This window comes from Dryas octopetala, chromosome 1, assembly GCF_963921425.1.
Source record: "Dryas octopetala chromosome 1, drDryOcto1.1, whole genome shotgun sequence".
Lineage (NCBI taxonomy): Eukaryota > Viridiplantae > Streptophyta > Magnoliopsida > Rosales > Rosaceae > Dryas > Dryas octopetala.
In genome coordinates this window covers 3121857-3135053 of record NC_141366.1, presented here as the reverse complement: position 1 = coordinate 3135053, position 13197 = coordinate 3121857, and the positions used below count along the sequence as shown (strand labels likewise).

Genomic DNA, 13197 nt, shown 5'->3' with positions numbered 1-13197 from the left:
ACAACAAGGAAGTGGATCCTCTGCTTGCCAAAAGAAGCTACTGAGAATTGGCTGAGAGAGCACTTCTTGTGGATTTGTAGATGACCAATGGGATCTGTGGCAATGTAAGTCGTATTGTATTGTAAGAGAGTTTCAATTTTGTTGTAGTTGTGTAAGTAACCATACAGAATTCATTTAAGCTTGTGCTGTAATCACTTAAGCTTAGTAGAAAAAGAAAATTACACCACACATCAAACAAGAATTCATTTGATCGATGGTTAGAATTAACAGTTCGGATCATGTTACAGTAATCTGAACGGAGCACATGGTTATCATTATCATCGGTATATTTGTGATAAGAGAGTAGTTGTTTCATACAAAATATACATTAAGAACCATTCTACAAAAGCTATTCAGTCAACACTTTGGAACCTGTTTCTTAGAAATGAAGAATGAAGAATGATGAGCACAAATTGAATACAAAAATTTGACAAATGAAGGAGTGCTACTGCAACGAAATTTTTTAAAAGGTTTGTGCAGATTTGCTTTTGCATTCACCGAACAGTCACAGGGCCATCTTGTTTCATCTTGATGAGACTGCTTTCTATGTTTCGCAGCACTGGTTTATAGCTGCAATACATTAATTAGATAAAATCAACATCAGTGAAGGTGCAGTTTGCACATAATTAATAAGAACAAAATGAATTGGGGGAGAGAGAGAGAGTATTACAGGCGCGCAAGCCCATTGTATGCTTGAGTGGCTTGTTGGAGTTGTGCTGAGAGCTGCAGTATCTCAGCTGATAATGCCTCTGCTCTGCTCTGTTCTTTTGCAAGTTGATCCTGCAAAGAAAAGAAACACAAAAATTGTTTCTCTTATTCAGCATTTAGTCATCGGCAAAAAGTTGTGAGACTTTTCCCACAAATCTCATCCTTCATCTGGAATTTTTAATAAAACAAAGCACCATGGGAAGCTCAAAAAGTAAAACCTTCTTTTGCTTCACTTTTTTTGAGAAGTGTTTTACTGCAAAATTTTATTAATGATCAAATGTGGCAATAAGCAACCAGACTAACCTTGATGGAGAGAACTTCAGTTGTGTGCGCAGCTGAACCAGTCTCGTTAGCCCCATCTTTATGGGATTCCAGCAACCCCTTGGCCTGGTCTGTTCTTAACTTATCCAAAATTCCACGGAGCTCTTCATTTTGCTTAAGACAGTCCTTCACCTGCAGGTTCAAAAGTCAGGCAAATAAGAAGTTTCACGAAAACAAAATAGCTGTGCAAATCTAGCAAATAGATGACTACCCCATAAAGATACTGTGAACAAAATAAAATCATTTTTTATTCGGTATCATATGCTGTTTCATACTGCAACATGCACCAGATTAGGCAACAGTAGAGTTCCTAGAACCACAAGCCAGATTTGTCAATCCTCATCAACTAAGCCAGTAACAATTACCTGATTCTCCCAGCGCACTTGTATGCTCATCGCCTCCTGATAAGAACTCGATAGATTACTATTTTCCTCAAAAAGCCTCTCTATCTCAGAAGATTGGGAATCAATCTGCCACCATTTATGAAATGCAAGGTTGATGTTAAACAACATATACACAATAAAATTCCTATTGGAGTGATAAAATAGAGAGTTTGCGAGGACTACCTCTAATAAAAGTTTTTGTCTACTACTTTCTAATCTCTCAATCACTACAGCCATGTCATGCAACCGCTTCTCAAGTTTCTCCTTGTCTTCCTGGTCATTAATGCATTAACCAGTAAATCATTTATCAAAATATATTTATCAGGGAACAACAAGAAAGAGTGAAGGTAGAATTGATCAGTCATACTACTGTCACACTAAGAAGAAAAAGACCATTCAATTTTTATTTTTTTTATTTTTTCAATTTAACTGATTAACATTTGCATTCAATTGTGACTGAGATTGACATGTCAATCATCATTAAGTTCCCGCCTCCAATTTTCCCTCCCTATATTTTTTCTGCAGATAATCCTTGACAAAGCAACTATGAAATTTCTTAAACAAGATCATCAAGAAACTTACCAATGAAAATGCCTTGCTAGCCACTGTATTTGAGACTTCTGCAATGCACGGACCAGCAACAATGACATAGAAACAACATTCAGAAACTCTGAACTTTTTGTAAAATACTATTACACCTCAAATAGATATTAGAGGGCCATACAACAGCATAATTGACAGAACCATAAAACTGCATCCATGGCAGTGGATATAGCTCAAAACATATTAAAGCCATTCTAGATTGAGCAATCTGATCTAGGAAATTGTAATTAACAGTACCTGAAGCCTCTCTAGATATAGCAGCAAGCTTTTCTTCCAATTCCTGCTTTTCAGATGTAAGGGTGGATGACCGGGCTTGCTCCTCTGCTAATTGCTGTCGCTCTTGCTGTCTCAACAGTGACTCTCGCTACAAAATGTTCACCACAGTTAGGGACCCATAAACAACCACCAGAAGGGAAACTACAAAAGGCTATTAAACAAACTGTTACCTGTAACTCAGATTTTAAGCTAGCTAACTCCTTTTCTAAGGTTTGTATCTGATCTGGTGAATTAGTAATTGAGGTTACTGCACCAAGTGAACCACTCATTGCTTGTTGCTGTATCATATTCAGTTCTGCTCTCAAGGTCGCTGCATCTTCCTCAGCCTGTTGCAAGATAACAAGTCAGAGAAGAATAGTAAACTGCTGCACCAAGAGAACTAATGGAGAAACGAATTGCATACTCGATACTGTTCTTCTTCTGCATCCTTAAGACGTTTCTTGAGTGTACGAAGCTGGGCTGAAAGATCCTCCTACACTAAGAATCAAAGTTTTTAAGTGACACTAAACACAATGAACAAGTGAGATGAAACAGCAACACTGAACATATAGACGGCCAGTACCCGTGCAACAACTGCTGCATCCTTCTCCATTGCAACATCCTTGAGAGCTTTTCTCAAAGACGGTACAGTGTTTTGCTCCTGAAATTTACAGCAAAAACAAGTCAGCAGGAACAGGCTGAAAAAGTAATAATAGAAGTACAGGCAACAAAAAAATAATAATACGGAACCTGAAAAGAAAACAATATAGACAAAGACATAAGAAAACAACAGAATTCAAATAATAATAATGAACATAATAATCTGACTTTTTAGGTCACCATTATCAAATTTGGGGATTGAACATCTCTTGTACCGATCACTAATGCTGGTCATTTCCCTTGAATTCCTCAACCAATTTTACATTAAAATTCCATTCGCACTCTTTTAAAATATCACAAGTGAGGATATTTAAAGATGCTACATTTACCAGATCATTCAAACGCTTCTGCAGCACGTCACTCCCGGTTTCCTTTGTTTCAAGCTGAAACATTAAGAGGAGAAAATAATTAGGCAACGCAATTGATCATAAACCAAAACTAAGCCTCCTAAAGTGAAAACTTAGAAAGAAACAACCGCACAAATAATAGTCCTACCATGGAAGCCAAATTTTTGTTTTGTTCTTCCAGTTCAGCATTCTTCTTCTCCAAGTCTTTTATCTGAGCGACCAAATCACTAACGTCGCTCTGCACTAGCAATTAAAGTCACATAAGAATCTAAAACTGACAGCGCACAAATTGTTAACAAAATCACATCTTTCCCTCAATTTTCTAAGGAACCAAACGAAAACTTAAATAAATTTCAAAATTTTATTTCTATACAGAAATTAGCTCCAACCTCAGAGAGTCGATTTGCGCTCTCCGATTTTCTCATCCCTACATTATCTGTACACCGAGCAATATTAGCAACAACACACAATCCAATTAGAAATTAAAAGAGAAGTTCAACAAAATACAAACGACGGACCGATAGGGATTGGGATTTTGATGAGATCGGGTCCCGAAGAAGTTTTGTTCAATCTTTCTGCAGCTCGCTTTTGACGAATATCTTCCAACTGGGAAATTCAAATACAATGAATAAACGGAAGGAGAATATGAGATCTCGGATATCAACATTGAGAATAAAAAAGTGGCCGGTGATGAGATCTGCACCGTTCGTCGGCCGAGAGATGCGTGGCGCGAGTCCATGGCAGAGAGCGAAGACAAGGTGCGAGGACGATTTCTCTCTCTGTCTTCAGCCTCTGCACGGCGTTTCTCTCTGGATTAGTTTACGGGAAGAGAGAGAGAGAACGGTGCTCTGTCAAATTTCTAACGGTTAGGAGGCCCAAATAGAAGAAATTGGCTGACAGGGCCCAAATACAAGCCCATTTCCTGATTCCTCCTTTTTCTTTTTCTCCTTTCAAGTCAAGAGTCAAAACTGTTCTAACTTCTAACAAAAAGTACCGGGTAAAAGAAAAAAAGGCTTTTTTATTTTTTCCATTATTGTATTATGATGCTATATTGTTCAAATATTTTCACAAATAAATCAATAAAATTTTTCACAATTACATATTAATTAAAGCACTTTTTTATAATTTCATTTTACTCACTATTGACCAAAATGAATAAAGATAAATTACAATAGATTAATAAACATACATTATTTTTCAAATTTAATTAGATTGCAAAGTCATAAGCTCTAGAATCCTAAATCTCATTTCTAAACCTTAAATCTTATTATATACCCTGTACCTCATTTATAAACCCTAAACTCTATTTATATACCATGTACCTCAATTTTATTCTATATCCTAAATCTTATTTTTATATCCTAATTAAATTAAATCAAGGGCAACATTGTAATTTTACGTCTAAAAGTAATAAAAAAAAGATGAGTAATTTGATATTTTTCAATGCATCAAAACACATGACATCATCAAATATATTTGGTTTAGTGACTAAAGTGGAATATAATTTCAAAATCTATTGGTCATTATAGAAAAAAAAAATTTACATTGGTCATTATGTAATATTGAAATATTTTATTAATTTAAATATAATTTGCTATCAAATAAAACGATCCATAAATATAATTCGAGGATAATAATTACAATGTACAATCAGCTCATCACAAATGAAGATAAATTGGAATACATATTCTCTAATGAACTTTTGAGCTTAATATAGCCGGAAATGAAGGGGAACCATCCAATGAAAATGATAATTATTCCATATTTACGTTAATCCCTTACACCACGAGGTGGTAAAAGTGGTCCCGACGCGGCCGAGCTCCGCCTGGTGCCTGCAGAAGAGATAGTGACATTTGGTATGCCGCGAGTTATTTGAAACTGTTGGCTCAAACCAAAATTTGCCATGAGAAGGCAGACATGAGTAAGTAGCTCTCCCCCACGCCTGAGTTGTTGCGCGTGGTGGTTCCATCCACATTGGCTTGCTGCATAACACAATATCTCTATCCACACTTGACTTATCATTTCCCATTTCTCTTCATTAGTCCACCCCTCCTCTGTTTCTAGTGATTGCAATTGCTTCGCAAGCCTACACCCTTGAAACAACACACTCTTGCTTCTGTCTCCTATCACGAATTCTGGATCTAGCTCTGTGTTCACCTCAAGCAACACCTTACAGGCATCGCTTTTTCCATTCTTTATGTTACTTGTTCTCGTTTTAAAAAATTCTATGGCCTCTGCACATGTGTCTTCAAACCTAACCCCTCCAATTCCCTTTGGCAACATCAAAGGGCGCATCACCACAATATACATCATATAATCTGAAAATAACCAGCTCAACTTGGATTTGGAATTGCGATTACGAGCCTCGTCATCTTTGTCAAGATCATCATTATAGAAGCATAAATCTGTTGCAATGTGCCAGAGAAGAATGCTCTTCTCAATTTGTGTTTCCACACTCCAACCCAAGTTGTTGAAACATCCATTTTTTTGTAGCACATGTTTTCCTCTCCATTTCAAGATCTCTTGCCTCTCTTTCCGAAAAGCATCTTGATCACTCATAGCTTCTTTGAGTTGCTCACAAATAAGCTCTTTCATTTTGATGGGGACAACCTCAAAAGTTGTATACCAATACTTTTCTGACATTTCATAGATACCAAGGACCCTTTGAATTCCAGCACACTTGGGAGGTTTCTCTTTTAGACAAAACTCCATGAGATTGAATTGTGCTATAGATTCAGACCACCTCTTTCTACTGCTCAAAAAACTTGATCGAAAAGAAGAGATTGCTCGATAGATAGGGTAAGCTAGAGGGTGTTTTTGCTTGCTTAACCAGTACATTGTCCAGTCTGTGGAAACTAGCACAACGATGGCATACAACTCAAGAGTAATAGCTCCAATAGACAACAAGTAAGTGAGAGTTATGTCAATGGTGGAATAGAGCTGCTTATCAATGGCGAGACAAAAAACAATAGATGTGGAAACATAGCAAAGCAAACTGATGGAGCGGAAAATGACACCTGTGAGAGAATACACTATGCTTGCTTTTGTGTATAGCACATCATACATAAAACTAAGCTCCACCTCAACCTGTTTGAAGACATATACTGATGAATGACCACTTATCATAGCAGAGCAGTAACTATTTGCATGATAATCAAGGATGAGATCTGCATAAAGACGCCTGAAGATCTTGAATAATTCGTAGGATTCATGCAAATATTTTGCTTCACGAATAACGGGATCGACTCTAATAGTTGACGTACCTTCAGTAAGCGTAGAGCTATATTCTATCTCCTCTCCTCGAGCTTTTATGGCGCTATATTCTGCGGCAAAATCAGCATAACCTTTACCCCGATTAAGGACTTTGGGCGAGCCCCTAAATTGTTTTTCATTGCTTGCAGAGCGCAAGACCCAAGTCCTCTCTCCATATTTAATAACTCCAGCAACGAAGATTGGTATTGCTAGCAATGCGAGGGGGTAGGAGCTGCCTGTCCATGATCTTAAAAGGATGTACATTACAAGTCCAACCTGGACAAGTAAGCCCAAGAGGTGCCTCAACCAAAGCTCATTGTCCTCCATTGAGTAAGCAGTAATGGTGTCTGGACCACCAAGGTGCACAAGAAGAAAGGGTGCCCAAAGAGCCATGATTTGGGTGTTTGGATGTGTGGAATTTTGTTCATCATCTCCTTGGAAGTTGGTGATCATTCCAAGCGCGACGCTAGCAATGGCATCTGCTGATAAGTAGGCCATCCAAACCACAATTCTTACCCAATTTCCAGCAATGTACTTTCGACGGCTTCCTAGGATGATTAGGACAATTTGTAAGAAGAGGCTGCTTAGAACCATTGCCCGGAGTTCCCATTCATTCCATAGTTTCACCACACTTTCTGGAACAAGTTGCACCATCCCTTCTTACTGCCCTTTCGGATATTAAACTGCCGGCATCTATGCAATTAAAATTCAATATAATATAGAATAGAAAATTAGAAAGCAAAAATTAATTAAACAAAATTTGAAGACAATTGCAACCTAGCTTACCTCGACAAGGGGCCAATTGCTATGATCCTTAGTCTTTTACTCACATGCCTTGATCATTTTCTGATGTAATCCTATTTTTATAGCCACCAAAAAAAACAGAACTTGAAGAGTAGTGAAGTTTTGCACCCAACAGATTTGAGTGAAGCTGGACAGGGCCAAACGAAAATTAGTAGAATGAAGTATTCTCTAGAATTCGGGTATAGGGATCCTATATATGCACACTTTAGCTAGTAAACCTTGTCCAAAAAGTGAAAAGAAAACAAAGTGATGGGGATAACTTTGTTGGCTGCTACTTGGTAGAATGCACCAACAAGAACATTCTTCCTTCAAGTCATCGACAAGAACATTTGGGTGCGTTGCTTTGCTTTCACTTCTCTTCAGTGAACCTTTGTTTCTTTGAGTAAACAAATAATTATTCAGAATTAATAATTGAGGAAAATTGACATGATTATTTAATGAATATTCTAAGCTAGTTATGTCATAATGTAGGCTTTAGCCAAATATTCTAAGCTTAAATAAATTGGCTGCTTGCTAGTTGCTACAGTAGGCCGGCAGCTGAAGAAAAGGTTCATGTGAGGCAAATTATTCTTTGAAGAAGTGTTCAACCTGCAGTACATTTTAGCCTCTTAATTAGTTTTCACTTCTCCAAACAAACTTTATTTCTTTGATAATAGTAAGAAATATTTCTGTTCAAATTTGACACATTATAGTGGATGCAACTTGATGGGGATTAAAAAAACTATTTATTGTTAGAAAATGAGAGAATGATTCTTTCTTTGAAGAATTTATACAAGGTTGAATGTACAAAACTAGGAAACTAATAATCAGAATTAATTGTAGCAAATTAGCATGATTATTGATTACTTAATGGTTGAAAATTCAAACTTGAAACATTTTCAACATTTCACAAAGAAATATCATTAGACCAATAAAAAATATGGCAGATATTATTTTATTCAAGGAAGATCAATGGTACAGCAGACTCCACCAAGGAGGTTCACCCACTTTGGATTTAAAGTAGGGTGTCTAATTTTCTTTTGACGAAAAAATAGAGCAGAAAACGACGCCGTATAAGGCGAGCAGCGCAAAATCACCCTGTAATCTTCCAAACTCTTCCCCAAATCAAATCTGAGGAAAAATTGTTTACTTCCCAACTTCAGGCCTTCCATAAATTTGAGAAATCTCCAAAATCTTCCCCAAAACAAATTGGGGTGTTTTGGGCTTACTCAAATTTGATTTAGCATTGAAGAATGATTCCTCAAATTTTGACTTTTCCTCAAATGGATTCCCAAATTTGAGGAAGAAATATAGTAGGGAAATTAGTGATGGCCGACCCATCAACTTCATTGTTTTCGTCCTGATTTGGATGTCACGTTAAACATAACTGCCGTTGTCCCCGAGGCTTGAGAAAAGATGGAAATAGTGTGTGACTGAGCACAAATGACAAATGAGTTTCCATATGTATGTAAGTGTAACAACCCAATTATTTTCTTATTTTATTTCAATAAGCTTTCCCTATTAATTTTGCTAACCCCTTTGTTTTTTTGTTCCATAAGAACCCAAGAGACCCAACAAAGCTGAACTGTGCTCTGCTCTGATTCTAAGGTACCTCCATCAATCCCACTTGATCTCTGCCTTCCTTTTTCTTTTTGAATTTTTAGTTTTTGGGTTCTTTGATTTCATTTTTGAAATGGTATTTGGATCTTTATGTTGAATTTTATTAAGTGGTTACATAAAAATCATGGAAAATGGTAGTACATGCAATTTTTTAATCAACAGTTTTTGGGTCTCTTAGTTTGACAGTTTTTGGTTGGGACATATTGCTTTGCCTGATTCGTTTTTATGTTTAATTTGGTGTATAATTGCAAAGTTGGAAGCTTGGTATTGAACTGGGCCTTATAATTGATCCTTTGGAATCACCAAGGGTCCCTGATTTTGAGTGTTTTTATTCTTGGTGAAGGAGACAGAAGTATGAGATTGTAGAAAAATATGTATTATTGTTTCAGGGACTAAACATGGTGAATTATAGAACCAGCTGATAAAGTTATTACTGAGAGTAAGAAGTGGCCTAATGTGCAATGTAAACCATTTAGGAGGCATTACAATTTTATTGAGTGAATTATGCAATTAATCAAATTACTGCAACTCTTTATCAGAATTTTTTCTGTTTTTTTAATGAATTAACTATCACTTTGCTGAAGCAGATGGAATATGAGAAGGTGCCCTTGTCTAGACCAGACCCCCACCAGGAAATTGAGATTCCGATAGTCTCTGAAAGGATTGATGTTCTTCCTGTGCCACCACAGTTACCTTGCTCTTCTGTTTGTCCTTTCTCCAAAAAGGAGAATACTAGTTTGGATTCGAAACAACGGTCAAAGTCAGCAAGAAAACTTTGCGGACTCATAATCGTCTATCTGTTGTTTATGGTTGTAGAAATTGTTGGTGGTATCAAAGCCAACAGCCTTGCAGTACTCACAGATGCAGCACACTTGCTCACTGATGTTGCTGGATTCTCCATTGCTCTTTTCACAGTAATAGCTTCAGGTTGGGAGGCAACACCATACCAGTCTTTCGGATATCACCGTCTCGAGGTTTTGGGTGCCCTTCTATCTGTGCAGCTCATATGGCTGGTCTCTGGGATCTTGATCTATGAAGCAGTTGACAGGATGCTTCACAAAAGTGAAAAGGTGAATGGGGTTCTCATGTTTGCAGTTGCCGCATTTGGATTTATTGTTAACTTTATCATGGTCATGTGGCTTGGTCACAATCACTCTCATCATGCCTGTGGGGACTTAGATCATGACCATGACCATGACCATGGTCATGGTCATAGTCATAGTCATAGTCATGATCATGAAACGGAGGAAGCATGTGCAATAACTGAAGACGATAAAACTAGTCTGGTGTCAAGTTCTCCAGAAAAGACTAAAATTTTAAACATAAATCTCCAAGGAGCTTACTTGCACGTCATGGCCGATATGATTCAGTCTGTTGGGGTGATGATTGCTGGAGCAATCATATGGGCGAAACCAGATTGGTTAGTAGTTGATTTATTATGCACGCTCATATTCTCTGTTTTTGCTCTAAGCACAACTACACCCATGCTTAGAAATATATATAGCATATTGATGGAGAGAACACCAAGTGAGGTTGATATTGCCAGGCTAGAAGAAGGTCTCAAGTGCATCAAAGGTGTTCAGGTTGTTCATGATCTACATGTTTGGGCACTAACACCTGGAAAAACGTTGTTGTCTTGCCATGTAACGCCGGAGCCGGCAGTAAGCTCTAGTCAGATAATTTACAAGATAAGGGATTACTGTGAAAAAACTTACAGAATACATCATGTAACTATACAGATTGAGTAGTGTAATATAAAACGGCAAGTGTTATTAAATTCTACCTTTTCCCCTAAACTTTTAGAAGATGGTTGTTGAAATGTGGGGAGTGTGAGACTTTTGTCTGCCATGGATTTCTCTGCTAATGTAAACGCATATGTTGTCTGGTCAGACACACCTAGCTGATCACCTAGTTGCCTTTTTGAACAAGTAATTAAAATTGAAAATTACTTGGTTTCTAACCCGTCAGAACCTCATTCTTACAAGTTCACATACTCCGATAATATTAGTATGTCATTTTAAACAAGCTACTGAACACCTATGTCTTCCAGCTACATCAATTTGTAAGGATAAGAAAGACCCTATTTTTATTAAAATTTACACATTAGGAAATGCCACAGAATTGAACTAGTTATGAGTCTATCAAGCCACTCAACGAGGAACTGGGACTGCATGTCATTCAAACAAGCCTATGCCTACCAAGATTCCCACGTTGGTCCACATCCAAGAAGAAAATCAGCCCTTTAGCAGAGGAAGGAAGCAACTGATCTGAGCTCTTTTCATCATATGAATAAGAAACCTCAGTTTCTCTTTCAAATATAGAAGATTTTCTATTTTCTCTCTGGATATCTAGAGGCAAAACATTTTTTAATCAGTCATGAATAGTCTAATAATCTTCATAAGTACGCGAGTGGATTAAGTAAAAAAATATTAAAACCAAACCTAACCTCACCAAACCCAATGCTTCCATCTTCGAGACACAAAGTTAACCCTTCTCTCTGTAGAAGCTGGGCAATTTTCATCAATAGAAATCATAGTATGAGTAGCACAGAGTGGTATTCTGTCACAGAACGAAAATAAAAATACATCAAATACTTTAAAGAGGATATTTAAAATATGCTATCGACAAATAAGTTAACCTAAACCATAAATATTCAATTCTATGGACTCTGCAAAGTAAAGCGCCATCTGACATAAGGTTTTGGACAGATAGCCTTTAGGAGAGACTTAATGCATGATTTGCTACTTGGCAAGCGATACCTTCGAAGTACCTGAGATACGAACAATAGCCAAATAGGTGTAAAAATGTTGGATGGGACAACATGTGGCCAAACCAAACGCAATTCCGGTAACACTGAACTGTACACAGAATGAGGGACTAATGAAGTAGTTTTGATTTGCTCTCGTTGAGACTCGAACTCAAGACCTCCCGCTTACTAAACGGGTGCTCTAACCAACTGAGCTACGAGAGCATATTGATATTATATAATAGGTGTAAGAAAAAGAAAATCATATGATCCGTGAAACCAATAAATGGAGAGAGAAAGAAAGAGAGTTCATGCATCATGCATACTAACTTTTATTTCATGAGCTCCCTTGGTACCAAGCCTCTGCTCAACATTGCGGTGGAGATTGCAAATGAGATCTTTAGCCTCAGCTTCCTCTAGGTGTAACAATGTTCTCCAGCTCACAATCTGCATGGCAAACTACAAAACCATTTTAACCTTGTTATCACTTTTAATTTCATCATAGCGCCTGTCTACCTTATCTTTCTTCTAAGATATCAAAGTTTGTTCTTGGCAGAGTGAGAGAGGGAAGGAGGGAGTGATCAATAATTACTAGGGAAAAAAAATCAATTAAAATTTTAAAACTGTTTTCACACACAGTGAATACCAATTTCAAACATTCCTCCATATGACCACCTTTTGTCCAGATCCCAAAAAAAGAGCTGCTTGGCCATTCATTATTATTAACTCAACATTTGGATAAAGAATAAAAGAAATTACCATAATTAACACGTAAAGGGTAAATCTACCAGTTGTCGCAAAAGAGCTCACAGGAGGCGTCATATACCTCCTCTATTCAAGCCCTCAAGCGCCAATGCACGATCAGCAAATACTTGGCTAACCAGGCCGTCCCCAAATCTCAGCCACTGATCCAAACAACCAACCTAGCTAGGTTACATACCTCTCACCCAAAAAAATAAATAAATAAAAAAGATAAAAAGAAATCAGACAGAAATTAAGAAACAATTCCATAAAACAAAACAAAGCAGTGAAAATAAACGAGAAGAAACCTTGCCACGGCACAGAGGACGCGTTGTCTTTTGGCGGAAGTTTGAGTTTGGGTTGGGGAATGCGAATGGGAATGGGAATGGGAATGTGAAAGGCGGTGGTGGAGTGGAGCTATTAACTGTACAGGGAATGGGAATGGAAAAGAAAAATCAGACGAAGAAAAATTGCATCAAACAAAGAACACAGTGAAGGAAGGAAACTATACTAACCCGGTCGGAATTAGGGTTTCTTCTTCTTCTTCTGAGAGAGAGAGAGAGAGAGAGAAAGAGAGAGAGAGAGAGAGAGCGAGGGAGGGAGGCCCGTGTGCGCGCGTTAGTGAGTGGAGGTGACCGTTGAACTCAGTCTGTCATAGACTGATTTAATTTATAATAGATTAAGGCGGTGCGTAAACCTCGTAAAGTCGGTTACTTATGCTGTGCTTCGCCTTTGGGCC

The 13197-nt window shown here is 37.6% G+C and overlaps 3 protein-coding genes and 1 non-coding gene across 6 annotated transcripts; 1 reads left to right on the top strand and 3 right to left on the bottom strand.

Moving 5' to 3' along the window:
• Positions 1 to 287: 287 nt before the first annotated feature.
• Positions 288 to 4143, bottom strand: LOC147296492 (myosin heavy chain-like protein). 2 transcript variants are annotated; one of them, XM_086253777.1, is made up of 15 exons: positions 4020 to 4143; positions 3835 to 3922; positions 3706 to 3752; positions 3465 to 3554; positions 3299 to 3352; positions 2893 to 2970; positions 2734 to 2802; positions 2501 to 2656; positions 2292 to 2418; positions 2034 to 2071; positions 1635 to 1724; positions 1434 to 1538; positions 1051 to 1200; positions 710 to 819; positions 288 to 609 (listed from the first exon to the last, which is right to left on the bottom strand). In XM_086253777.1, exons 1-15 carry the CDS (start codon positions 4053 to 4055, stop codon positions 534 to 536), a joined length of 1314 nt encoding a protein of 437 aa, XP_086109903.1. In that variant the 5' UTR covers positions 4056 to 4143; the 3' UTR covers positions 288 to 533. The 2 variants fall into 2 exon arrangements, with proteins under 2 accessions (XP_086109903.1, XP_086109911.1); XM_086253785.1 differs by lacking the exon at positions 4020 to 4143 and having other exon boundaries at positions 3465 to 3559; positions 3835 to 3923.
• Positions 4144 to 5086: 943 nt separating this feature from the next.
• On the bottom strand, positions 5087 to 7222 carry LOC147296491 (uncharacterized). The gene is made up of 2 exons (XM_086229270.1): positions 6334 to 7222; positions 5087 to 6009 (listed from the first exon to the last, which is right to left on the bottom strand). Exons 1-2 carry the CDS (start codon positions 7220 to 7222, stop codon positions 5087 to 5089), a joined length of 1812 nt encoding a protein of 603 aa, XP_086085396.1.
• Positions 7223 to 8421: 1199 nt separating this feature from the next.
• On the top strand, positions 8422 to 10751 carry MTPB1 (metal tolerance protein B1). Of its 2 annotated transcripts, none has more exons than XM_086256260.1 (3): positions 8422 to 8815; positions 8911 to 8959; positions 9559 to 10751. In XM_086256260.1, exon 3 carries the CDS (start codon positions 9559 to 9561, stop codon positions 10717 to 10719), a length of 1161 nt encoding a protein of 386 aa, XP_086112386.1. In that variant the 5' UTR covers positions 8422 to 8815; positions 8911 to 8959; the 3' UTR covers positions 10720 to 10751. The 2 variants fall into 2 exon arrangements, with proteins under 2 accessions (XP_086112386.1, XP_086112394.1); XM_086256268.1 differs by having other exon boundaries at positions 8422 to 8819.
• Positions 10752 to 11868: 1117 nt separating this feature from the next.
• Positions 11869 to 11942, bottom strand: TRNAT-AGU (transfer RNA threonine (anticodon AGU)). Its single transcript has one exon. It is a non-coding gene; the product is annotated as a tRNA-Thr (tRNA).
• Between the last annotated feature and the right edge of the window lie 1255 nt (positions 11943 to 13197).